At 44.5% G+C, this 27,612-nt stretch overlaps 1 protein-coding gene across 3 annotated transcripts in view; it reads left to right on the top strand.

Moving 5' to 3' along the window:
* The window catches only part of Blm (BLM RecQ like helicase), a 92,514-nt gene extending 65,514 nt beyond the window's left edge, over positions 1–27,000 (top strand). For all 3 annotated transcript variants that reach the window (XM_006969992.4, XM_076545810.1, XM_076545818.1), the window contains 10 exons: positions 205–311; positions 1,460–1,620; positions 5,754–5,949; positions 10,129–10,319; positions 13,095–13,233; positions 17,717–17,916; positions 18,724–18,916; positions 21,737–21,859; positions 23,489–23,684; positions 26,669–27,000. In XM_006969992.4, coding sequence (XP_006970054.2) covers positions 205–311; positions 1,460–1,620; positions 5,754–5,949; positions 10,129–10,319; positions 13,095–13,233; positions 17,717–17,916; positions 18,724–18,916; positions 21,737–21,859; positions 23,489–23,684; positions 26,669–26,846 — 1,684 coding nt within the window. In that variant the 3' untranslated portion in view covers positions 26,847–27,000. The remainder of the gene's footprint in view (positions 1–204; positions 312–1,459; positions 1,621–5,753; positions 5,950–10,128; positions 10,320–13,094; positions 13,234–17,716; positions 17,917–18,723; positions 18,917–21,736; positions 21,860–23,488; positions 23,685–26,668) is intronic.
* Positions 27,001–27,612: the final 612 nt, after the last annotated feature.

The following is a 27,612-nucleotide window of genomic DNA, read 5'->3' as shown; positions in this document are numbered from 1 at the left end:
GCTCTTAACGGGTGATGGATCTCTCCAGCCCTTCTGTTTTTTATAAGGACCCTAATCTTCCTGGTGACTCTACCCAAAGGGCCCACCCACCTCCTCATGCTATGACATTGGGGGAAGTACTTTGGGTAAAAAACATTCAGTCTATGATAATGGGTGCAACTGTATTTTCTCATAATACTTAAATTTTATGTTTGGATCTTTTAGGTTTAGCATGAGCTTTAACAGACACAATCTGAAATACTATGTGTTACCAAAGAAGCCAAAAAAAGTGGCATTTGATTGCCTAGAATGGATCAGAAAGCATCACCCATGTGAGTACAGTCATGTTATTAATTATGTCTAAAAGTAATAAATTTAAAAGGTCCTTTCTATATTTACTGTACTACAATAGAATATGTAAAATTGCATATTAAACATTTCTTTTTACATTAGTATAGCACCAACTTGCTATTTGTGGGGAATATTATAATTTTGAAATCTCATTTGGTTCGATAACAATAAACCTTAACAAAAATATATTAGATCTGCCTCCTACACAGCTGCATTATAATTCTTGGTTTCAGTCTTTTTTCTGGCGTCTATCAGTGCATGAATATCACAGCCCTTTGTTTTAGCGCCTTCTCCCAAGTGTGTTTGCCTTTGAGTTATGTTAACTAAAATGAGATTCTGATGTTCATAACAGTTGGCCACGTAACCCATTTCCAACATCTTGATCGTTTCCCATGACTTTTATAAACTTAGGGAGAAGCACTTTTAATAACGATAGTGTGTTTGTTTCAGAATTCTTTATCTTAATTTTCCCCATATGTTGCCTATTGAGCTTTCATACCAAAACTTTTGGCTTCAGTCCTTGTACCCTTTTATTTCCTAGGTTAGTTTCCTGGGAGGAAACCGAGTCAAAGCGTAATTTTGCCATGTGTTCCTACAAAATTTATGTCAAGGTAGCTCCCCACTGTTGAGGTGGTGTGAGACAACCCAGTGTTAGTCTAGGCTGCCCTTGCAGGAGCAGGGTTACAAGTCCAGTCTTAGTCCTGTGTTCGTGAATCCCTTGCTTGAGCTCTTCTGTGCGACATCTTGTATCCTAAGAAGGCTGCAAAGCTCTGTTTACTGGGTCCTGTGTTTTTGGTTTTTGGTTTGGTTTTTTGTTGTTGTTGGTTTTGGTTTTGGTTTTGGTTTGGTTTTTCGAGACAGGGTTTCTCTGTGTAGCTTTGGAGCCTGTCTTGGATCTTGCTCTATAGACCAGGCTGGCCTCGAACTCACAGAGATCTGCCTGGCTCTGCCTCCCGAGTATTGGGATTAAAGGTATGCGCCGCCGCCGCCACCACCACCGCCACCACCACCACCACCACCGCCACCACCACCACCACCACCACCACCGCCTGGGTTTTTAGACCGCACTGTAGATGTGTTGTTGACATGAAAAGCCCTGGTCCTCAGTCCTCTTTGGCTTCTTTGGCAGACGACTCAGGGATAATTTACTGCCTCTCCAGGAGGGAGTGCGATACAATGGCTGACACCCTACAGAGAGATGGCCTTGCTGCGCTGGCTTACCATGCGGGCCTCAGTGACGCTGCCAGAGATGAGGTGCAGAACAAGTGGATCAACCAGGATGGCTGCCAGGTAGGCTGCAGGCAGCAGACCCGTGGGGGACCAGCAGCTTGCCTGTGGAGGAGACGACGGTTTTTGTTTGAGTTCTTGAAACGGGGTCTTGATATGTAATTGAGACCAGTCTTGAAGTCAGGGCAATTCTCCTGCCTCCACCTCTTATCTAGCTTTGCTTTCTGTGTGTTTGTTTTTATAAGGGGTGCGTGCGTGCGTGCGTGCGTGCGTGCGTGCGTGCGTGTGTGCGTGCGTGCGTGCGTGCGTGCGTGGTGGGGAATGTGCCATGCTACATGTTGTGTGAAGGTCAACTTTCAGGAGACTGTTCTCTCCTCCCACTATGTGGGTCCTAGGAAGGGAACTTCAGGCTCGACGACTCTCTGTGAGCTTGTTTTTATCTTCTAGGTAGTAAACATCGACGTAAGACTGGCAGTGAATCCATGATGCAGTGAATAACTTAAGAATGTTATGGGCAAAGGAGATGAATTGAGGCGAGGGCTAAAATGCTGTTTTTAGAAATAAGAAAAATAATGGCATCCAAGGAAGACTGCAGCAGGATGGTGGCATGTGCCACCACTGCCCAGCCCATGTTAGATTCTTACACTAAAATAAGATACACAGAGCTGAAGAAGTGGCCCAGTGAGGAAAGGTGCTTGCCACCGAAACTGACCCGCACGGTGAGAGGAAAGCATCAATTCTCACAAGTTATACTTTAACTCTCACATGTGTAGTATGGTGCATACACGTGTATGCACATGTGTGCATTCACACACAGACTTGACACGTAATAAATAAATGTAGTGTTTTATTTTAAAATAAAACATAGAGCTGGGTCCGGTGGTACATGACTATGAGTCAGGAAGCTTGCCATGAGTTCCAGGCCAGCCTGATCTGTAGTGAGTGCCTGACCAATCAAGGCTACATAGAGAAATAAATACTTTTTAACAAGGGCATGGGAAGGTGGTTCAGTGGTTAAAGCACTTACTGTTCATGCGTAAGGACTGGCGTTCCGAGTCCCAGAACCTATGTAATTGTCCCACCTCTAATTCCAGAGCCAGGAAGGTAGACATGAGGTCACCAGGACAAGCTGTCAAACCAGACTGACTGTGTATAGGTAAATCCTGGGTTCAGCAAACCAAGGAGAGAGCGGTCAAGAAAGACTCAGCTTCCGGCCTCCATACACAAGCACTCTCTGTGCACATAAACACGAGAGGAAGAAAATCAAGGCAGGCGTGCTGCGCATGCCTGGAACAGCACTGGATAGAGACAGGCAGATTCCAAGAGCACTGGCTGACCAGCCTAGCTAGCTTCCTTTCCAGTGAAGGACGTTGTCTCAAGGCGGGAAAGCAGAGAGCAATGGAAAGGACCCAGTGTGCTGTTCTGGTCTCTGCATGCACCACATATGCACACCACATTGTACACACAGACACAGATATGCATACGTGTGCGTGTGCATCACAGCCACACACTACAGACAGCACAACAGTGTGCACACACGCAATATATTTTTAAATACAGGTTAAGTGGAAAGTATTAATTGTGATTGGTGTTTTATTATGTGTATGCTCTTGAATAACTGAGAAACTAAGCTTTCAAATGCCCTGGAAGAAAAGAATTGCTAACAGTGACTTCCAACTAAGCATTTGCACTTGTATCTTCAGCCTGTAAAATGTGAGAGTTTACGTTTTTGTTTTTGTTTTTTTTTTTTTTGTTAAAGTGCATGCATACGTATATGTGCATATATGAACCAGGTGGTGTGTGCACACCTTTAATCCCAGCTCTCGGTAGACAGGCAGGAGGACAGCTGAGTTCAAAACTGTCCGGTCTACATAGCCAGTTTCAGGACAGCCAGGACTACATAGAAAGAGACCCTGTCTCAAAAAACCAATAAAATACTAATTAATTAAAAGAATAAGTGTAGCATCAAGTTTTAAAAATAACAGAAGTAAGGAAGGTAAACTTGAACAAAGCCCTTTTCCCCAGTTATATAAAGAGTGTTCATAATTGGGCATGGTAGCTTATGCTTGTGATCCCATCACTTGGGAGGCTGAGGCCAGAGGCTCATGAGTTTGAACCTACTTGGGCTACATGGAGCCTGCCACAAATGAAAACAAAAGGAAGAAGAACTGGCAGAAGAATTGGCATTGATTGGCCTCTTGGTAACCTGTACCATGTGCCTCACAGCCATGGACTCACTGAACACCGCGAGGGCACCTGGCCTGCCAGAAGCCTGCAGGTGACTGGTGGAGCTGTGGTCTAGCATCTCTCATTTGCCCAGCCTCTTGCCAGCTCTCCGTCATTAAAGGCTGCAGTGAACTTTCTCTTTCGGGGCACTTCCTTTTAATCAAAGAGCCTTAAGTTTAGAGGGATGAGTAACCTTGAGTACAGGCCAGCGTCCCGTGCTGATAATAGACTGATTTGCGGACCCTGTGCATGTGGTGTGTAGTCCTCTTCTAGTCATGGTGGCAGAGTCCTGTCATTAGCCTTAGTATGACTGCTAGGTATTTCTGTCACTTTGAAATGCTGTTCTTGCAATAGCGAGTCATTTTTTAAGTGCTAAAAAAAGACAGCTTTATTTGTATAATGTAATTTTGCCTGAACATACAGTATTTTTGGCCTTGGTCAAATAAGTCTTCGATTTTCAACTGAAATAGTCTTTTTTTTTTTCTTCAAAGATTTATGTTTTATTTTTAACTGTGTATGTAGGGTGGGGTAGGGAACAGAATGTGCACATGTGAACACAGATGCCTTCAGTCCAGAAGAGGTATTGGATATCCCCTGAAGCTAGAGTTACAGGGAATTATAGAGCTGCTTGCAAAGCCCAGCTTATTTTATTTTTAATTCTGTGTACATGAGTGCAGGTGCCCACAAAAGCCAGGAGAGGGCATTGGATCACTTGCAGTTTATAGGCAATGGCGAACTGCTCAGCATGGGTGCTGGAAACTGAACTCAGGTTCTCTGCAAGAGCAGTGTATACTCTTTAGTTTTTCGAGACAGGGTATCTCTGGGTAGCTTTGGCACCTTTTCTGGAACTCACTCTGTAGCCCAGGCTGGCCTTGAACTCACAGAGATCCTCCTGCCTCTGCCTCCCAAGTGCTGGGATTAAAGGCGTGCGCCACCACTGCCCAGCTCACAGTATATACTCTTAACAACTGAACCATCTCTTCAGACCTTGAAATAGATAGTTTTGAAAACAAATTTATCACACTCCTAAAGATTAACTATTGCCTAGCTGCCACTAAATAATTTGTGTAGGCCAAGGAGGACAGTCCCTGGCCTTTCTGTCTTATTTTTATGGTTTTTGTTATTTTGTTTTTATATAAGCAACTTGGGCTTTTATCTAAGTTAAATTAGATTTAAAAAAAAGTTAAATTTTCTAAGCTTTTACTTTGAAATCAGCTGTTGAAAAATAAGTTAGTGTATGATCACTTGGTACCCTGTGGAAGACTTGATGATAAGCATAGAGCAGATGAGAATGTCTGGTCCTAAGTCATGGGAAGAACTAGCAGCAATTAGCTGTGAGGACTCAGGATGACCCTGGAGCTCAAGAAATTTCTTATGTACCTTAACTTGGATGTTATGGCTGTGTGAGCAACACCACCCCACCCCTACCCACCCCCACCACCTCCCGACACCCCCCACCCCCCCACCCCCACCCCACCCCCGCACATCCCAATTAGAAACAGAGGGAAAACAGTCAGCACACAAAGGGCTGGTTGCGGTTGATTCTGCATCCTTCTGATGGGAATACCAAGTCACACAGGCAGATCCTGAACTTCTCTTTACTTTCTTGGATCTGAGTAGAATTGCAAGTTATCAATAGGAAAATCTCGCTGGGCGGTGGTGGCGCATGCCTTTAATCCCAGCACTTGGGAGGCAGAGGCAGGCGGTTCTCTGTGAGTTCCAGACCAGCCTGGGCTACAGAGTGAGTTCCAGGAAAGGCTCCAAAGCCACACAGAGAAACCCTGTTTAAGAAGAAAGAAAATCTCACTTTGTTCATGCTAAATACGGGGACCAAGTTCAGATTCTATGTTGTGTGCAGTTATTGTAAATTTTTGCTTAAGATCAGGGATAGAGTTTTTGGAGGTATCTATTATTTTAAAAGGGTTCCTTTAAATGTATTATGAGTCTAACAGACTTTTATTTCCTGCCAGGTTATCTGTGCAACCATTGCATTTGGAATGGGAATTGACAAACCTGATGTGCGATTTGTGATCCATGCATCTCTCCCTAAGTCTGTGGAGGGTTACTACCAAGAGTCCGGCCGAGCTGGAAGGGACGGGGAAGTATCTCACTGCGTGCTCTTCTATGCCTATCACGATGTGACCAGACTGAAGAGACTTATAATGAGTAAGCTGAGCACCTCTGGTGACATTCTGTCATGTTCTGGCTCATGAGAACAGTCTGCCTCTGCTGTCATAGTATTTGGGTCCTGTTGTCATTAAATAGTCATAGAAAAATGGAGGCTCTTCATCTATATTGTAAAGCTTATTTTAGTTTACTATGAAGGTACTACATACTTGTTTGGTAAAGTCAAGTGATATTGGCATGCACAAAACAGAGCGTTTCCAGACCAGGCTGGCTGAGTCTCCAGAGAGTGGCTTCCTGTATACCTTTCCAGATCCAACACCATTTCCAATGGGGGAAAAAAGACAAAGAGGAAATAATGAACTCTTGTACTCTTGTTCCACAATCCAGTTTAAGGGGGACTGGGGAAAGGTAAGTGTAGCAGCATATGGCTGAGTTTTGCTTCCTGGGAAGGCTGAGGTAGGACTGTTGCTTGACCTAGGAGCTGAGTTGAGTAGGAAACTGGTCCAGGCAATGTAACCAACCCAGCTCAGGAGAAGCAAGGGAGGATGGTGAGACCCAGTCTCGGGGAGGAGAGAGAGAGGGGCAGTAGAGGCAACCCCTGTGCAGCATCTTGTGTCTGATATTCCCTGTTCCCAAATGCAAGCATTTTCAGATGTAAATGCTGGTCTTCGAGATGGCTCAGTGGTTAGGTGCTTGCCACCAAGCCTGATAACCTGAGTTCAGTTCCCCCAAACGTTGTCCTCTGGCCTTCACACCTATATGAGCGAGCACACGTACGTACATGCACATTTTCATATGCATGTGTGCATTTATACACATAAATAAAAAATGTAATTTTAAAAATAAAATGTAAATGCAGTTGTAATAGGCTGATATATGTATATATGTAGGTATAATGTATAATTACATAGTGTTAGACAAAATTGCATAGTATTGTTATTTGGGGCTTACTAAAGCAATCCCCTCTTAATAGATATTTAAGTTATTAACTTTCAGTGTTCTCACACATAGTACTGGACAGCCTTGTACAGATAGATGTCTTTCAGCATTTATACAATTGTGTATATAGGATAAATTTCAACTGTCTCAATAGGTCAAGTAAATCTGTATTTTAGAATTTGTTTTTATCACTTGTACACTTTTGTTTTCCTGTTGTGATAGTTAAATATGTTTTGTAATTGTGTTTCTGTGTTTTTGAGACTACTGTCTCATTTACTCTGGTACTGAGCATGGGAAACGGTACTGACCATGCTGGGACTGTCACCTTTATTACCTTTCTGATTCATAAAAGCTAGCTTTGGAAGTACAGTCACTCCTGGGAAAACGGTGAGCTACAGATAGATTTATAACTTGCCCCCGAGATACTTGAGGGACAGCAACAGAGGATGGCCTGATGTGGTGTAGCCATTGGTGCAGACCTGCTTCATTTACACTTCACAGATGCACTTCCCATGCTTGTTTGCTTGCTTTTTTGTTGGTCTTCTTTTGAGATAGTCTCATTTTGTAGCCCAGGTTGGCCTTGAACTTGTGATCCTCCTGCCTCAGCCTCTTCAGTGCAGGATTTCAGCAGTGAGCCGCCGAGCCAGCTTTCCATGCTGTTGTAAATGCTTTATTGCCTAGTCACTCATTTTATCTTTACCACAACTCTAAAAGATGAGACTATCACTCACCTCATTGCAGAAAAGAAAATGAGACCTAGAGCTGGTGAACAGCAATCCCTGAACGGATGCAAGTTCATCTACTGCAAGCCCGTGCATGATTCTTTCACAGTACCAGAATGATCTCAGCACAAAGCAATGAATTGTTTACATTTGTTTTGCTGACTTGTGTTTTTAAACAAAACCTGGAGAAGCATCTTCCGTTCATGGTGGCTTAACTCATTGCAGCCTTATGATAGGTTTATACATTCAGTTGAGCCACACTTTGAATTTTTAATGTTGATATGAGGAGCCTTGGAGGGGGTTCTCATGTTTACTTTATGTGTATGTGTAAATGCCCGAATGTACATGTGCACCACCTGTGTGCCTGGTGCCTGTGGAAATCAGAAGAGGGCACCAGATTCCCTGGAACTAGAGTTATAGCCGATTACGGTCTGCCATGTGGGGCCTGAGAACCAAACCCACATCCTCTGCAAGAGCAGTGAGTGCTCTTAACCGCGGGGCCTTCACCCAAGCCCCTAATGCCGAAGTTTTTATGAGCTGGTTATGTGGGGCATTAGCAACCTCAGCTTGACGTCAGCCTTGCAACCACATGGGTCAGTAACCAGCAGTTTATAGTCTGCTGTGTTGCTAACCTAGGACCTTCAGTAGTTTAGGTGCATTAAGTACAGTGTCCTGTGTATGATATTTTCACCTCAAAATAGGTTTATCAAGATATGACCTTTCATAACTCTAAAAGCATTTGTATTGTTAAGTGAAAATAATTTAGTAAGTATTTAAATCCTGGTATCCTAGCAACCATTGAAAAAATAAAAACTCAAAAACTGGAAGGAAAATAATAATTTTATTCTTAAGTAACCATGATTGCCTATTAATGAGAAATATGCACGGTTGGGTTTTTTGCATTTTAATTGATTTTCTGTGTGTGTGCATATATGTGCATGCACACATGCATGCCACAGTGCATGTGCAGTGATAGAGAACAAATACGAGTTGATTCTTTGTTTTCTCCAGTGGGTTCCAGGAGTAGAGCCCAGGTCATCAGGGTAAACAACAAGTACCCTTAACCTGCTCGGCTGTCTCACCAGCCCCATTCTTGTTTGTAGACCTTGGAATCAACAGGACACTACCACTCCTAGTCGGTCTTCTGTGAGCTCATGTAGGGCATGCTAGGGATGAAACCCAGGGCCCTGCATGTGCGTGCTAGGCAAGAGCTCTACCACAGAACTACATCCCTAGGCCGGGGAAGTGGTTGTTGGATATGGTGGTTATTGGAGACAGGGTCTCACTGTGTAGTCCTGGTTGACCTAGAACTCACTATGTAGACCAGGCTGGCCTTGAACTTACAGAAATCTATCTGCCTCTGCCACCTGAGTGCTGGAACTAAGATGTGTGCCAATGCGCCTGGCCAGTTCTGGTTTTTTTGTTTGTTTGAGACAGGCTCTCACTATGTAACCTAAGCTTGTATCAAACTCGTGATCCTCCTGCCTCCCACGTGCTGGGATTGCAGGTGGGTACCTCCATAGTTGCCATATTTGTTTTTATTGAATGACTCATTTTATCACAGCACCTGCAAAAATTCCAACTTCACAAAGCTGTGACTTCACCAGAAATGTAATATAATATAATGTTAAAATCATGAACTACTCAAATAGTTAGTTTGGATGGTATGCAACAGATGTAGGTATTGCTATTTCCCTTAAATTGAGGACATCCTGTCACTGAGCTAGCTCCCTAGGGTCCCCTGGATTCTTGACCACAGTTTTAGAAGCCCTAGTTTTACTAGGTTTTTAGCTATGGGGAGGGACTGTCTGCTTCCTCTAGACACGCGGCTCAGCACATACCTACCTAGAGAGAAAGTAAAACACAAATCTCTATCATTGGCATGATAAAGACATAAAGAAAATTCTATTTTAAAAAGGAAAATTAAACATTTTAGGGTAAAATAGCTTATGCCAGTAATCTCAGTGTTTTAGAGGCTGAGACAGGAGAATTTCACAATTTCAAAGCCATCTTGGGGTACAGTGGGAGACTTTGCCTCAAAAAGGAAGAAATCCAGCATTCCTATAAAATTAAAACCCTAACGTGTGATCTCAAACGTCCAGTGAACTGCAGTATGAAAGGATGTCATGGACACTGTGTTGTTAATAGTGATTTTCGTATTTAGTATTTCAATCTAGCAGAACACAGCGGCTCATGTCTGCTGTCCTAGCACACAAAAAACTGAGGTAGCAGAGTTATCTAAAGCTCATCTAACCAAAGCAAGAGCTTATCTCTAAAACCAAACAAAAACAGAAAAGGAAGACAGATGAATCTACTCTAAATACTATTTTTAATATTTCTTCTGGTTTTCTACTGTAAAAATTTTACATTGGGCCAGGTAGTGGTGGCACACACTTAATCCCAACACTTGGAGGCAAAGGCAAGCAGATCTCTGGGTTCAAGGCCAACCTGGTCTGCAGAGTGAGTTCCAGGACAGCCTGGGCTATATAGAGAAACCTGTCTTGAAAACCCAGTAAAAAAAAAAATTTTTTTTTGTTCTGTTCTTTATCTCTTTTAGTGGAAAAAGATGGAAACTATCATACAAAGGAGACTCACTTCAATAATTTATATAGCATGGTACATTACTGTGAAAATATAACGGAATGCAGAAGAATACAGCTTTTAGCTTACTTTGGTGAAAAAGGATTTAACCCTGATTTTTGTAAGAAATACCCAGATGTTTCTTGTGACAATTGCTGTAAAACAAAGGTAAAATATGTCATTTAAAATTACTTAATAATTGCCGGGTGGTGGTGGTGGTGGTGGTGGTGGTGGTGGTGCACACCTTTAATCTCAGCACTCAGGAGTCAGGCAGGCAGATCTCTGAGTTCAAGGCCAGCCTGTCTACAGAGCAAGTTCTAGGACAGCAAGGGCTACACAGAGAAACCCTGTCTTAAGAAACAAAAACAAAAAGCAACAACAACAAAAGAAAACTTTAATAATTAAGAAAATTGCTGACATGGTTTTTTAACTTTAAAAAAAAAAAGTAGGCCAGGTGTGGTGGTGAACACAGCAAGCAGATCTCTCTGAGTTTAAGGCAGCCTGGTCTACATAGTGAACTCCAGGACAGCCAAGGCTACATTGTGCAATCCAGTCTCCAAAAAATAAATAAATAAATAAACGTAGGCCAGGCTTAGTGGAATGTGTACTTAGAAGGCAGTAGAGGAAGATCAGGGATTCAAGGTGGTCCTTCACTACTTAGTGCGTCCATGCCAACCGGGGCCACTTGAAACCTGGTTTCTAAAAGTAACAAAAAAACAAAATAGTAAACATCCAAAAAGATCCAGCATGGAGAACAGGGTATTTTAAATTCAACTATAACTTAGAGATCTCATTCTCAAAACAGTGGTAATAAGAGTAATGTGTTTGAACATTATTTAACTGTAAAGAATAATGAAAGGGAAGTGATGATACAACCCCAGCAGCAGTTCAGAGGCTGAGACAAGAAACGGGGAGTTAAGGCCAACCTGGGCTACATAGTGAGATCATGTCTTTAAAAAAAAAATAGTAGTGGCTGGGCGGTGGTGGTGCAGGCCTTTAATCCCAGCACTTGGGAGGCAGAGGCAGGCGGATCTCTGAGTTCAAAGCCAGCCTGGTCTCCAAAGCGAGTTCCAGGAAAGGTGCAAAGCTACACAGAGAAACCCTGTCTCGAAAAACAAAAAAATAGTAACGATGATGATGACATGACTTGTGGATAAGTTTAATATTGTCTGGCCTGAAATAACCCTGGAGACTGTTAAATTCATTCATTAGGTATTATGACTCTCTCTCTCTCTCTCTCTCTCTCTCTCTCTCTCTCTCTCTCTCTCTTCTCTCTCTCTCTCTCTCTCTCTCTCTCTCTCACACGCACATGCACACGCGCACACACACACACACACACCCTCCGGTACTAGGAATTGATCCTAGGACCTCAAGCCCACTAGACAAGTACTCTACCGAAGAACTTTATTCCCAAGTGTCCACCCTGTTTATGTTACATTTTAAAAGACAAGATCTTGCCGGGCGTTGGTGGCGCACGCCTTTAATCCCAGCACTCGGGAGGCAGAGCCAGGCGGATCTCTGTGAGTTCGAGGCCAGCCTGGGCTACCAAGTGAGTCCCAGGAAAGGCGCAAAGCTACACAGAGAAACCCTGTCTCAAAAAACCAAAAAAAAAAAAAAAAGACAAGATCTTTATAGTTGTCCTGGATTGCTCTAACTGTCACCCTGGCACAGCCTCTAGCCATCTGAGAAGAAAGTCTCAATTGAGAGATTGATTGCCCAGATCAGATTAGCCTGTGATGCCTACTGTGGGCAGCACCATTCCCTGGGCAGATGATCCTGAGCTATGGGAAAGGTAGCTGAGTGTGAGCCAGCAAGCAGTGTTCTTCCGTGGCTTCTGCTTCAAGCTCCTGCCCCGACTTCTCTCAGGAATAGACATACCTATAAACTTTAATAAATCCTTTCCCCTAAGTTGTGTTTGGCTATAATGTTTGATCACAGCAACAGAAATCAAGAGTAGTAGCCCAGGCTGTCCTAGAATTCACAATGTCGCCCAGGCTGGCCTCAAATCTGCAGTGATCCTTCTGCCTCAGACTCCCAAGTCTTGGTATTGCAGACATTGAGCCACTGCACCTGGCTTACAGTCTCATGTTCTAATATTTATGAGGACTTTTGCACACTTTCTATATTATTTAACTGCTTGTGGTATGCTAGGAACACCCACTGAAGGGAGGCAGCCATGTGATGCAGCGTACTAAGTAGTACAGAAATGTGCAGGGCTAGACAGAGCAGAGTGATTTACTCTGGGGGATCGGCAGGTTCATTGCCCTTTCCACCGCCGCACCCTAGAAAGGCTGCTGTCAGCCGCTTACTGCAGAGAACCTCCTCTGTAACAGCCCTGATCCAGGAGTTTGGGGTACATGCCAGGATGGAGACAGGGTAGATGAGGGCAGAAGGAGCACCTAGTAATGAGGACTTCAAAGGTGGGAAACACTAAGGAAATGAGAAGAGGAACTGAAAGGAATGGTTCAGGAAAGGAGATTGTCATGTTTGGTGGCCCATAGAGTTTATCCCAGCACTTGGGAGGTGGGTCTGAGTTCAGTGCTAGCCTGGTCTACATAGTGAATTCCAAACCAGCCAAAGTTACATAGCGAGACGTTGTCAAAAAAATAAAAATAAAAAATACAGTAGCACCAAAGACTGAAAAGAGATTAGAATCTGTGACTTGCACTTACGGCCATCGTCTCATGAGGGACAGACAGAGCACTGTTCCAGGAGTTGTGAAGGGTGAAGGACAAGACATATGTCTGAAGCGACCATAACAAAGCCACAGTAGAGGCCTGATTATTCTAGAATTGAAGAACGAACATTTGAAACTCTCTTAGTTTTTAATCTTCATTTGAATGTGAAAATGAATTATAAGTTTTACCACAATTAATATTAAGCTCTAGTAACCTGGATCTCCTTATCTTAATTACAGCAGAAAGTAATTTTTTTTATTCATAGGATTATAAAACAAAAGATGTGACTGATGACGTGAAAAATATTGTAAGATTTGTTCAAGAACACAGTTCATCACCAGGAACGAGAAATGTAGGTCCTTCTGGAAGATTCACTCTGAACATGCTGGTTGACATTTTCTTGGGTGAGTCATCTGCTGTATTGTTTGAATTATATCAGTTAAAATTAAACATCTAAAGAAGTGATTACAAGTGCATTAAAAAGTCATGAAGATGAGTTTTCACATAGAAAAAACAAATAAAAGAACTAGCAAGATAACACAAAGACCTGAATTTGATCCCCAGAACCTACATAAGGAAATCCAGACTGGCCAGGCTTGGAAGCTTACACCTTTAATCTCAGACCATAGGAGACAGGTTGTTTACACAGAGAAAACCTGTCTCAGAGACAGACAGACAGACAGACAGACTTGGGCTAGGGAGGCAACTCAGTGGATAAAGTACTTGCTGCAGTAATCATGAGGATGTGGGTTTGAATCCCACCACCCATGTAGAATCTGGCCCAGCAGTACGACCTATACCCCTGGTGATAGGCAGGTCCCAGGAGCTTGCCAGCCAGTCTAGTCAAGATGGAGAGCTTCAGATAGAGGCTGAACTTTAACCTCTACTGCACACGTACATACACTCATCCATGTGTACCACCACACACACAAGGCCAGGGGTGGGTAGCACATCCTTGGAATCCAGTGTGAGTAAGCAAGCAGGGATCCCTGAGCACCACAGTCCAGCAAGCCTAGCCTACTGGGTGAGTTCCAGGGCATTGAAAGACCCTGTCTCAAAAAGGAAAAGGTGGGCAGTACCTGGAGTGCAGAACCCATGATTGTCCCCTGGCCTCCACACACATACACAAACATGCACACATACCTGCACACCCATGAGTGTATTCACACACAGAAGAACCGTAGTAAAGCTGATGCACGTTCATTTGAATGAATAGAATGTGACTTGCTTGGAGAACTACCTGTAAATTGGCTTCCAATTTAGATTTTTTTTACTTCTTAAATTTTATGTGTGTATTTTGCCTACATATATGGTTGTGCATGATTTGCATTCCTGGTGCCCATAGAGGCCAGAGATTGGATCTCCTAGAACTAGAGTCACTGACAATTGTAAAGCCACTATGTGGATGCTGGAATTGGAACCCAGGTCCTCTGGTGGAATAGCCACTACTCATAACTGCCAAGCCATCTCTGCTGCCCCCTCCCCTGTTTTTTTAGAGTGTGTGAGTGTGTGTGTGTGTGTGTGTGTGTGTGTGTGTGTGTGTGTGTGTGTGTGTGTAGAGAGAGAGAGAGAGAGAGAGAGAGAGAGAGAGAGAGAGAGAGAGAGTTGGTGTATGAACGTACACATGTGTGGAGACCAGAAAAGGGAGACAGATCCCCTTGAGCTGAAGTTCCTGGCCAGAGACAATCTTGAATGCTTTAGAAAGATAAAACAGGTGCTAAAACTGGCATTAGGTGCCTGTCAGCAACCCTGAAGACTAAAAAACTAAGAAAGTAAGTGCATATTAGTGGAGTGCACAGACACTGACCTGAGGGCCCAGTAAAGAGTACCAGTGGACCTCTGTGAGTTCGAGACCAGCCAGGGCTACAGTAAGAGACCCTGTCTATGAATGAATGATTGAATGAATGAATAAATGTACAATAATAAGAATAAAAGAAGCATGAGGCTGCTTCCAGTGGTCATACTACATACATACACTAGTAGGAAGGAAGGTGGCCAAGAGTTGTGTCTGAAGGTTCAGAAACAGATGAGCAGTAGTCTGTCTTTCATAGCATGGGTTGTGCTACTTGATAGATGTCAGGTGGTAACTGCCATGATGGAAGAACTAAGAGTTCGTGTTCTATGTGCAGGTGACCACCAGAAGCACTCAAATTAGGAAAAAGGTGATTGCTTGACTGAGGTGTAGTTGAGTTGTAGAGCATTTGCCTGGCATGCCCCAGGCCCTGAGCTTGACCCTAGCACAACATACAAGTTAAAGGTGATGGACTTGGAGAGCAGGCTGAGAAGAGGAAGGGTAGCATAAGATTGTGACTTGTCTGTCCACCCTCATTTCTATCCCTCCCTCCCTTGACAAGGTGTCATTTCCTATATTGCCCATATGATTTATATCATTTGTGTATGACAAGATACAGTCAGGCTCCTAATTTTAAGGTAGTTTTATTTAAGGACATATATTCTATTATAAAAATGGAATGGTAAAATAGTCTTTCAAACAAATCTTTGACCACTTCTCTGTTACACTTTCATGTAGATTTATACAAGATTAGTAGCCAGGAGGTGGTGGCGCACTCTTTTAACCCCAGCACTCAGGAGACAGAGGCAGGCAGATCTCTGAGTTTGAGGCCAGCCTGGCCTACATAAGAAATTCCAGGATAGCCAGGGCTACACAGAGAAACCCTGTCTTGAAAAACCAAAACATAAAAAAAAAATTATTGGATTAGAGATTAAAGATTACTGGAGTAAACTTTTTGTTTGTTTGTTTTTTCATTGGTTCAAGAAAAGCAAACATTTTTGTCACACAGTCTTCAGCTTCTTATTGGCTCTTCTGTGTGCATGCAGGGTGCACATCTGACATTCCATCACTTAGGATGCCGAAGCAGGAGAATTGTCACAGCTTTTGAGTCCAGCTAAGATTAATTGGCAAAAGCCTGTATCCGAAACGAATAAATAAAAATTTGTCTCCATCCTCGAGCTTTCTTAGTATGCCCTCCGACGGAGTCGCTACATCTCTCAAAGCCTGTTAGCAGAACAGTGGTCCTGTTCTAGAATGTTAGGGAAGGCAGATCATTGAAAGAGTTTAAATAGTACAAGATATATGACCAAAAGCCATCTGAAATGTCAAACGATGTAATTATTTGGCCCTCTTAAAGTCTTCCAAAGTAGCTGCTAATTCTGGTTATGTCACAGGCTTTTTAAGTAGATAAGAGTTGTGATAAAATTGTGAAAGCCAGGCATAGTGGGACACGCTTGTAATCCCAGCACTTGGGAGGCAGAGACAGGAGGATTCCACAGTTTCAAAGCTAATCTTGTCTACCGATTGAGTTTTAAGCCAGCCAAGGTTGTATAACGGACGGTCTCAAAAAGTTTTTTAAGCACATGAGACACAGAAGCAAGCACGTCTCTTTGAGTTCAAGGCCATCCTGTTCTACATAGCATTTTCCAGACCAATAAGAACTACATAATGAAACCCTGTCTTTTAAAAAAAAAAAACAATTTTTTTGTTTTATTTTTGTTTTGTTTTTCAAGACAGGTTTTTTTCTGTATAACAGCCCTGGCTGTCCTGGAACTTGCTCTGTAGCCCAGGCTGGCCTCGAACTCACAGAGATTCCCCTCCCTCTGCCTCCCGAGTGCTGGGATTAAGGGCATGTGCCACCACTGCCCAGCCAGAAAAAGAAAAAGAAAGAAAAAAAACCTTTTTTTTTCAAAACTTAACCTGTCTTTAAAAAACAAACTAAAACATTTTTTAATTTAATTTTTAATTTAACATTTAAAATTGTGTTAGATGAAAAGGTCGCTGCTCTTCTTGGGTGACGGGGAAGGACAGTGCACGCACTTCCCATCTCTCCTCTTTTGAGATCTGGGGAAATGCTACATTTTGATTTTGGAATTTGTGTCTGCTTTATCAGAGTGTAACAAAATATAGACTTAAATACGTACTTTATCATCGAATAGATATTTAAATAAGTAGGACCAGAGATGGTGTTTAGATTCAAAGGCCTTACCTAGCATGTGGAAGATCCTTGGTTCAGCCCCAGCAATGGGGAAAAATGTCAAAAGTTCTCTGAGGGCCAGCAAGGTGGCTCAGCAGGCCAAGCTAGCTGCCTGCTGCCCAGACTGACAACTGGAGTTCAGTCCCTAGGTCCCGTGTGGTTGGGAGAGAGAACTGACTCCTGCAAGGTTGTCCTCAGCTTCTACAACACAGGCTGTGGCGCATGTGCACATACAGTGAATAATGAAGTGAAAATACTCTTTCAAAGCTCTGTGAGCTGGTGTGATGGCACACCTGTAATTCTAAGCACTTGGACCGTGGAAATGGGAGGGTCGGGAGTTCAGGTGACTTTGAGGGCAGCCTGGGCTGCATGGGACCCTGTCTCAGAAAACAAACAACAACAAAAGTGTTGTGTGACTTTATCAATAATACACAGAAATATAAAGTTTAACAGAGAAGTATAAAGCTGTTAGCACTTATATGAGGTCTTTATTTTTTTTTTTGCTCTATTTTTCTAATACAGTTTTATAAGCTGTGAATGTAACATTTTGAAATAACAAGCTTGATATTGCTGTGGTTTTGGTCAACATGTTATAAACAAAGGGGAGTAGAAGCAGCGGGTCCAGGATGGGGCGCAAGCTCAGTGTGCACGAGGTGCTGGCTCCTGCCCCATCACTAAAAGAAAGTACATGCAACCACAGAAACCTTGGAACTCTCCTCAGCCAGGCTCATAATTCAGAAATGAGGGTCTGTCTGTGCTGTGGGGTTGCCTGTGGAACAGATGATGTCTTCTATTTGTCCAAAAATGTCCTTGAATGACTTGTTAGCCTCTTCTGTATGAATAATTATGAATAATAAGACATCTATAGTTACTCATCTAACTTTTTGGACCTTATTAGGGAGCAAGAGTGCAAAGATTCAGTCAGGAATATTTGGAAAGGGATCTTCTTATTCACGACACAATGCCGAAAGACTTTTTAAAAAGCTGATACTCGACAAAATTTTAGATGAAGACTTATATATCAATGCCAATGACCAACCAATCGCCTATATGATGCTGGGGACTAAAGCCCAAAATGTGCTCAATGGCCACTTAAAGGTAAGGTATTTTAAGTGAGCATTTTACTGTCTCTCAGTGAATATACCAGAATATGTCATGACAAAGTTTGGTATCCTTCCCAAAGCTTAGGTACTAAATTTACATATGCATTCCCTTAGGAATGTATTATGATCTTAATTGGAAAGAGATCTTGAAATTGAACCAATTTATATGACATTTGTCAAAATGAATTTAATAGATATTCAAGCTACTAAATCTTCCTGTATTCATTAAATAAGCATCGATGGGCCAGCAGGTGGGTAAAGGCACTTGCTACCAGGTTTCATGACCTGAGTTAAATCTCTGGGACATGCGTGAATGAAGGAGAGAACAGATTTACATACACACCATAGCATGCATGTATATATGTGTGCATGTGCATGCACATACACATAAATAAATAAAAGAAAAACTAAATAAGCATTTATCGAAAGGTGCTCTCATGTGCCAGGCCCTGGAAGATGAGAATACACAGCCCTTGTTCCTCGGGGTTTTTACTACCTTTCGGCAGGAAAGAAATACGAAGGTAGGCACCGTGGCTCACTAGGTAAAGATACTGCCATTCAAGCCTGGGAACCCAAATCCGATCCCCAGAACCCAGTAAAAGGAAAGCACTGACTCCACAATGTCCTCTAGCCTCTACATATTCACCATGACATGCTTATATGCACACTCATGTGTGCGCGCACAGTATTATTGAATAGAATTTCAAAAGAAATTTTTAAAAAGTCAAACACTGAAAAAAGCCATTCCTTGGGAACGAGTGTGCCTCTGTCCATTCCTCTGATTTCTTTCCTTCTCACTCAGGTGGACTTCATGGAAACAGAAAATTCCAGCAGTATAAAAAAACAAAAAGCTTTAGTGGCCAAAGTATCCCAGAGAGAAGAGGTAGTTAAGAAATGTCTTGGAGAACTTACAGAGGTCTGCAAGTTGCTGGGGAAGGTCTTTGGTGTTCATTACTTCAATATTTTTAATACAGCTACTCTCAAGAAGCTTGCAGGTAAGTGCCTGTGCACCTTACTCCTCGGGCCCAGATCAGTGGCCACAAGGTCTTACTAAAGGACTCTATTGTTTCTTTTAATTAATTTGTTGCTATTGAGACAGGATTTCACCATGTCACCCTGACTGGCCTGGATCTCACTATGTAGACCAGGCTGGCCTTGAACTCACAAAGGTCTGCCTGCCTTTGTCTCTACCTCCCAAGTGCTGGGATTAAAGGCCTGTGCCACCATGTCGTGATGAGACAGGATCTTATTATATAGTTTAGGATGGCCGCAAATGGCTAATCCTCTGGCCTCAGCCTCCTGAGTACTAGGCTTAGAAGCATGAGCTGCTGCTAAGGGACTTTATAAGTCTTGGTCTATTTTAATTATTTTTGGTTTAATCTTTGGGTTTTCAACCCAGCAGTACCACTTAAGCTCTTTCTTGAAGTAAAAATATTTAGGATATATACAGTTCAGATGTGTGCTATAATTTTAATCTTATACTTTTCTGTAAGACTGAATGTTAGGATATGAATAATTACCATCTATAAAGCCAGATGTCAATTATTTTTGCCTTCTTTCATGATGCTCAGCTATTTCTGTGCAAGTACTTTGCAGCGAGGATCTAAACATGAAAGAAACTGTCTTAGGCTTCTTTGAATCTGGATCTATAACACTGCTCTGTCTTCAGTTGAGAAATATTTGCTGATCTGAGTTCTTTGCATGGGCTGAGATAGCTTAACCCAGAATTTCAGCGGTAAGACCTCTGGAAAATAAGCTGTTGTTGTAATTGACTGCTGTGTGTCCGTCCTGCGCTCCTCCCTCATGAAACCTCATAATCATCCCTCTGCACCGCCCCATCCCACCAGTACAGCACTCTCCTGTCGAGTAGCCACCTCTGTTTTCCCTCTGTCATCACTGGCATCCCCGCTCTGGTTTGGGGATCTGGTTTTGGTTTCTAGTGCTGTTGTGCTGGGAATTTAACCTGGGGCCCCAAGTCCTCCAGACTGCAGCCCCACCTGCCCCTTCTGCTCCAATACGGGTGCTTTTCTGATGATAGCAGAGATGTCAACAGACAGTTACACATCTCAGTGACAAAAATGTCATACTGTTCCATCAACTCTGAACATCTTTTTTAGGTCATGTAAAGTACATGGTGTTGCTTGCAAGAAAACTACAAACTATGGTCCTTTCTCAAGGACAGCACTTCATTAGATCCAAATTTATTACCTATTACTCGGTCTCACTGCCTTTTTATGTTGACAACATTTTCATGCTAATACGTCTTGTGTGCATGTGTACAAGTGTATGGAAACCAGAAGACAGTCTCATATGTTATTCCTCTTCAAGCACAATCCACTTTTATTTTTCCAACAGGAGTCTTTCACTGGTACCTGGGGCTAGACAATTCTAATTGTCCAGCTGTGCAGTGAGCCCAGGATGTCCCTGTGTCTACCTCCCCAGCACTAGCATTCTATGTCCAGCTTTTCCACTGGTGCTGGCAACCAGACTTCCTCCTTGTGCATGTGCAACAAGTATGGTGCTGACCGAGCCACCCCTCAGCCCCTGATGGTCTTTCCGAAGACATTTCATGTCAGTGAACTAACTCACTCGGTGAGGTAGCAGCAGCAGGGAGTTGGTGGACCTGCCGCCAGTATTGATTCTTAGTAGGTGTACTTAAGCCCTCACGTGCACAAGCAGGGGTGAGCACAGGACAGGTGCAGTCTTTCCAGCAGCATTCATAAGACACGCCTCCACTTCAGAAACCGTGTGAGGTAGAATTGGTTAAAAATGGTGGTGCTTCCTTGGCTATGAATGTAGTTTCCTATCTGGTCTCCTTAATGCCAGATGTGAGCATGGCATGCTTTTGGTTTTTGCAAAACCACTAAAGCTACAAGAGCTCACTAGATACCATGCAGTTTGTCCAAAGGGTCAAAGGGTCTGCATGCGCTTGCCTCTCCCCCTTCATCTCGCACTAGCCCTCTTCATGACCTTCTGCTCGACCCCACAGTCCGTCGCATTTCCTCTACATAGGAATGAGGTGGAAATCACAGATGGGAAAGGATCAGAAATCCACCCTCTGCTCCAGTCAGAAGTGTAAGGATTAGCACCCGCTCACTCTCCAGAGCCAGCACTCTTGGCCTCCAGACCAAATCCAAGCCTTCTTGGTCTCTGGCACCGCATCTGGCTCGCTTCATCCTTCTCCCTTCAGAGCCGCCAAGCGCCCTTGCCGCTCTTCCCATGCAGCCCCCAGGGGACTTGGCCCCCAGGGGACTTGCCCAGCCATGAGCTGTATGTGCTCTCGGCAGAGAACCCCAGGGTCCACTTGTTGCTTCACCCTATGTGGGACTGACCAGATGAACAAGCCAGGGCCGGGCAGCATCAACGTAGTGTGTCTCTTGAGGTGGAGTGTGTATGTCTGCAGTGCAGGGGAAGAGTCAGAGCTAGAAATAGAATGTGGGTGTTCGCCACAAATACAGGGACGTCAGTCTTACAGCTAGACAAGTCTTGGCAATGGGGACAGGCAGGAGCCGAGTATGCTGAAAGTGAGCACACAGCACAGACCCCACCCTCTAGCTTCCCCCAGGCACTTGGCTGTCTCCCACTCACTACCTTGGTGTCTATGCCTCTGCTGCTGAAACTGGATGGTGGGTTCGGCCCCTAGCCTGTCTGCTGCATTTCCAGTCTAACTTTGCCTTTTAGAAAACTCCGCATGTCCCTGGTGCCCAGCAGTAGTTGGCTCTTAACAAATATGAGCTAAATGAGTAAATGCACTTGAATTTAGTGGGTTTTCTATGAGTGGTAATTTAAATTCTTAATTTTATGTCCACACACAGAATCTTTATCTTCTGATCCTGAGGTTTTGCTTCAGATTGATGGTGTTACTGAAGACAAGCTGGAAAAATATGGTGCTGAAGTGATTCCAGTATTAAAGAAATACTCAGAATGGACACTGCCAGGTTCAGTATCCCACCAAACTTGTTTTCTAAAAGCCTATTTTAATGTTAAGCAATGTCTCTCACTGAATTGGAGTTATGTGGTTAATACATCCTACACCTGTCACACTGAAGTCCCAGGAGCAGCCCTTCGTGGTGTGGCAGACACCCCGAGAGGACATGGTGTTGAGGGCCCCGGGGAAGCCAGTCATTAATCCTGCTAATGGAGTGCAGGTGGGAACCTCTGGCCCATGGGCCTGCACATTGTTCTGGTAAGGCAAGTGCCCAAGGAGTCCCAAGCCCTGGGCCCCATTCCAGATCTACCGTCATCTCGGTGATCTCTGGCAGGGCACCAGCGACCTCTGTGTGCTTCAGTGTCCTTATCTGAGGAAGGAACATGCTATCTAACAAGCGTGTCCAAGACAACCTAGAAGAGCAGAGCTGCAGTGCTCTGGGGAATGAGTGTGCCATCGGGACGCTCGTTACTAGTCACTGGAAAAGCCTGGCTCGGTGAGGGCATCAAAGCAGAGGCCCCCAAAGAGCAAAGGGGGGTAGTAAAGGGGCAGACTGTGCCCTCCACTGATGTGCCGTGCAATAAGTTGTCACCCTCAGCACACCAACCTGGTGTCCTGGGCAGGTCTCTATTGCTGGGGTAAGCACCAGGACCAAAAGCCGCTTGGGGAGCAAAGGGTTCGTGTGGCTTATACATCCCCAGTCATAGTCTGCTAAGGGAGGCCACGGCGGGACCGAAGCAGAGGCTATGAAGGAACACGGCTTACTGGCTTGTTCCCCACTTGGCTTGCTCAGCCTGCCCTCCCATTCACCCCACCCTCCCATACACATACACCCTAGGACTGCCTTCCCAAGGACAGCTTGGCCAAAGGTAGGCTGAGCGCCTTCCTCCTCTTCAAGAGAGTTGGGCGGTGGTGGTACATGTCTTTAATCCCAGCACTCAGGAGGCAGAAACTGGGAGATCTCTGTGAGTTCAAGGCCAGCCTGATCTACAGAGCGAGTTCCAGAACAGCCAGGACTACACAGAGAAACCCTGTCTTGAAAAACAAGACAAAACAAAAAGATACAAATACCCATGGAAATTACTTTCTCCCTTGCAAATGTATGTTCACTCAGGCCAGGTTCCTGCTTGATAATGTGAGCTGTTCATGACAACTATGCAAAGAAATGGCTTCTGTCTGCAAAGAGTAAAATATGGCACTAAATTTTCTGGTGCATTTATTATTAAGAGACTATTGCTTAAAGATGAGGGAGAACATAATTTATTGCCTTTTTATATTGGACTTATTTTCTCAGCATGTTTAAAATGATAAATAAAATCAGCTAATACTTTTGGCATCCTTCATTTCAACTCACAAAGATTAGTTACACAATGTAAAATGGACATAGGCCTCATGCAGCATTGTGAACTAAACCTGACTTCTCCAGTTGAGTTAAAAATGATCACAACTCTTTTAAGCAATGCATTTTGATTCTTTCATTAAATATAAATTGCCGTTGAACACACTTGAGCTTTTCAAAATAGAAAGGTTTGATTTCTGCCGAGTTGTTGAATCCATACAGCAGGGAAGCCCCGGGAAAGCAGCTAGTCTTGGGCTCCACACACGGAGTCACCTGTAATGTCCTCATTTCCTGTTTTAGCTGAGGACAGTTCCCCCGGCATAAGCAACAGAGGCACCGGGAGGAGCACCCCGGAGGAGTCTGATGAGGAGGAGCCTGTATCTTCTCACTACTTCGCAAATCAAACTAGAAATGAAAGAAAGAGGAAGAAAATACCAGCCTTCCAACGGTCCAAGAGGAGGAGGACCAGTAACGGCGGCGGCTTCAAGGCAAAGGGGTACAGTCTTTGTCTCCTGCAGCATCGGGTGGAGGGACAGAGGTGCACACAGGTGCTCTAGCTTGCTTTAAAGCGCTTATTGAAATTAGACGGTGTCAGTTCATAGGCTGATGGTTAAGATCTGAACCAGAATAAAAGCATGGCTTCAGATTTTTAAAACAACCTATTTTAAAGTTTGCAAAACTTCCCCAACTTTGACCTTACCTTGGATTTTTGTTTGTTTTGAGGTAATTGCTCTTCTTAAGGTACTTTTCCACCAGAAATACAACTCATACACTGATTAAATAACAGGGCTTTTGTGAGTTTGCCAGTGTTTGCCACACTTCCTCTGTGGCTGAGGATTCTCTTGGCCTCTCTGCTGCTTTTTGAGACAGGGTTTCATGTATCACAGTCTGGCCTTGAACTTGGTTTATAACCAAGGGTGACCCTGAATTTATACTCCTCCTGCCTCTACCTCCCAAGTGCTGAGGTTACCAGCATGGTCCATCACACATGTTTATGCAATGCTGAGATCATACCCGTCGCCTCCTGCATGCGAAACAAGCCTGCCAGCCCAGCTACGTCCCCAGCCTTCCCCTGCTTTGATGCTTCCTAGCCTAGCAGGGTAGCTGAGAAGATCCCACAACTGGGAAGTCCAAAGGCAGGCAAGCCAGGTTTCTTTAGGGCTGGGTAAGTGGATCTGTCTTCCCTTCCCTTCCCTTCCCTTTGCTTGGCTTTGGGCGGCAACATGTCTTCACAAGGAGAAGCCGAGGTGGAGGAGCCAGGTCTTGGCAGCAGGCTTGTTCCTGCCATTGCACTGTGACACCAGCCCCTCTGCCAGCCTCTGCCAGGTCCCTTCCACCTTCTGCAGCTTTGCCTTCCATCCGGACGTGGTGGTCCCCCAAGAACTGCATATTAGAGCAGAAATGCTTAGACAGTGGGAGACAGCGTCAGGGACTTGTGCAAGCTGTTGGGTTTGCTTTTGCAGTTTTTCTGCCTCTTCTCCTTCTGGGTGATAAAAACAAGATGAGGTGGGGGAAGAGAAAGGCAGACAATGTCACCAAATTGTCATTTCTTGTTCAATCCATAAACGGACTTCTTAAATGTGCTCACCCTTCTGCCAGAGTACAGAATTAAAGGCATTCATAAATGGTGGCTTAATTTTGTGGTTTTGAGTGCGCAAGTGCCCATCAGATATTCCTCAGTGAGGACATTTTCTCATTTCCTTCATTTATTCCTCTCCCTTGGGAGACACATTTCCTTAGTCGCTCACAGAGCATGAGACCTTAAAAAGCTTCTGGTCCAACCCCCTCGGGTGTAGGGTGGGAAAACTGGCCTGGCCTGCATGGAAAGGGCTGCCTGAGGCCAGCCTCCCTGCTCGGTTTCAGAGGTGGATTGGACCCTGGCCTGGCACCACTGCTCGGAGCAAGTTCACTGCTGCGTGTCTGTGGACACTCCTTGAAAATGTGGCCATCTGTCATCTGGCTTCTGCTTGTTAGAAGCAAGGAGACTAACACTGGTCGTTGCTGCCGACTCCTTTCTTTAATTCCCCAGCATTTATTTGTGAGGAAGAAGCTCTTGCTGTGTCGCCTGGAGTCTAGTTTAAGAAGTAGAACTCAACTTAAACCAGGCACGAAGGGCCATGCCTGTAATAACCCTAGCACTCTGGAGGTAGGAGGCGGGAAGATGAGAGATCAAGGTAATATGAGTTCAAAGCCAGCCTGGGCTCTGTGACACCCATCTCAGAGAACAAACCAACATCACAGCGTCCTGCAGCGGCACCAGCTTCCAGGCCAGGTGTAATGAGTCTGTGGAAGAAGGGATTTTCCTCTCCTACCGACCAGCTTCTTTGCATCTGCTCTGGTCCTCTGGCTTCCACAGCCCACCCTGAGGGCTTTCCAGCCCCCACGCTGCTCACCTGTGCAGTGGGAGAACACTTGGGGCTCCTTGCCAGAGCCCGTCACCCGTCAGACTGCTGGGGCTCCCATCTCAGGATGACACAATGAGCCAGGTGTGTTCTGGGCTCCCTGAGTGGGAGGAGAATGGATGAGCGTTGAAATGGAGGCCGATGTTGGCAGATTCATTCTGTAAATCAACATAAACAGCAGGTTTTTGCTCCGGGCTTCATTTCTCAGCAGGAAACCAGCATAGGGAAACTTCAGGCTGCCTCTCTGCCAGATCCGCAGTGAAATTGCTTTCCCTCCAGCAAGAGGTTTAAAGTGTTGAAAAACTCTTTACCTAGCCCAGCAGAGTGTCCTGAGATGCCACTGACTACCCCGGGTTCTGGAACTGATGGAGGACTTGAGTGGGTTTGCAGCCTCTGAGCGGCTGCCCACTGTCACTGTATTGGTTTGCGCTTTGGTTTTATTAGGGGAAAGAAAATTGCTATCCTCGGATCAGCAAAGAAGTGACGTACACTCCTCAGCTCAGGCTGTGGCAGGGCCTCTTCCCTGTGTGCACGAGGCGGTGAGCGGGAAGAGCTGGCAGGTCTTTGGGGGGAGCTGGGGGAGCTGCAAGCTACGTGGCCCTGACACATGCCAGACCAATGCATAAGGCAGCTTGGGCCTCCTCCCTAGGGAGCCAGATCTGCAGCCCTCTTAGAACTAGTGTGGCCAGGAAGAGGCCACCCAGAGGCTCTGCCCCATCTCCACTTCCCACAAAGCTGTTATCAGTGCGGTAATTCTAGGGCGTCTGATGGCCAGAGATCTGGAGTATCCAAGACATGGCTTCTCTTCCTCTTTTGTCAGAGTAGATCCAGAAGATTCTGACTGTAGGCTGTGGAAGGCGTGACTGGAGAGAGGGTCTGTGTGGGTTGGTCACAGGCCCCAGAGTTGAGATACTTCAGACAGGGAAACTCACCCTCCCCTTGGAATTTCCAGACAGAAAATGTAGACAAACACGAGACCAAAGAAAATCATGCTTGTTCTCCTAGCAAGTTAGCAGACAAAGACCATTAACTTGGCCTCGTTTAACATTTTAATTGTCTTTTCTTTGCCACATTTCAGGGGCTCCACTACAGGCAGGAAAACGTCTTCTAAGAGTAAATTCTCTGGTGTAACTGGATCCAGCTCGGCCTCCTGTGCTTCTCAAGCAACAGCAGCAGCAAGTAGAAGATTGGGGATTATGGCTCCTCCGAAGCCCGTAAATAGAACATTCCTCAGGCCTTCGTATGCATTCTCCTAACAGCACTTCTCTTGTTTGTCGGCATCTGACCATCTGGGAAGAGAAAGCTGTTAGTCTTGTTACACCATGTGAAGTTTTCACTCCTATCTATTAATATTTAAATGTATCTCGTGTGAGAGTTCTTATTTTTAAATAAACACTTTCTTTGCTGCCACTGCAAGTGTGGTGGCCATTGTTTCTCAAGCATCTGCAGCAATGGCTGAATCATCTACCCCAGAGAAAGTCCGAGTGTAACCTGACGCGGAAGCCAGAAGAAAAGGCACATGGGACACTGTGAAACTGTAGAACTTCTTGTGTGAACCAACCTCAACCAAGGACAAAGGACAAAGAAAACAGAAGATCTATTACACAGTCACTCCTATAATATGCAAAAAGTACCTATAAATCATTAAGGAAAAGTCAGCACAGAGACAGCAGAACAAAGGCTGTGAATAGGCTAGTCTCCCCCAAAAATTCAAATGGCCACAAATATATGAAAATACCCTGTCTCCCTAATTAAAAGTACAGATTAAAACATGAGGTACCCTATGGCTGGGTATAGTGTCACATAGCTAAAATTCCCAGTGACTCCAGAGGCAGAGCCAAAGGGTCACCTGAGCCCAGGAGTTCGGGGCCAACCTGGGCAGACACATTCTTCTTTTAAAAAAAAAAAAAGAAAGAAAGGATAATGGCACGTGCCTTTAGTCCCAGCACTCCAGGAACCAGAGACAGGCAGATTTCAGTTTGAGGCCAGCATGATCCAGGACGGCCAGGACTACACAGAGAA

The sequence above is a fragment of the Peromyscus maniculatus genome, chromosome 1, assembly GCF_049852395.1.
Source record: "Peromyscus maniculatus bairdii isolate BWxNUB_F1_BW_parent chromosome 1, HU_Pman_BW_mat_3.1, whole genome shotgun sequence".
Classification (NCBI taxonomy): domain Eukaryota; kingdom Metazoa; phylum Chordata; class Mammalia; order Rodentia; family Cricetidae; genus Peromyscus; species Peromyscus maniculatus.
The sequence above is the reverse complement of the archived record's forward strand: the minus strand, read 5'-3'. Positions and strand labels throughout refer to the sequence as shown.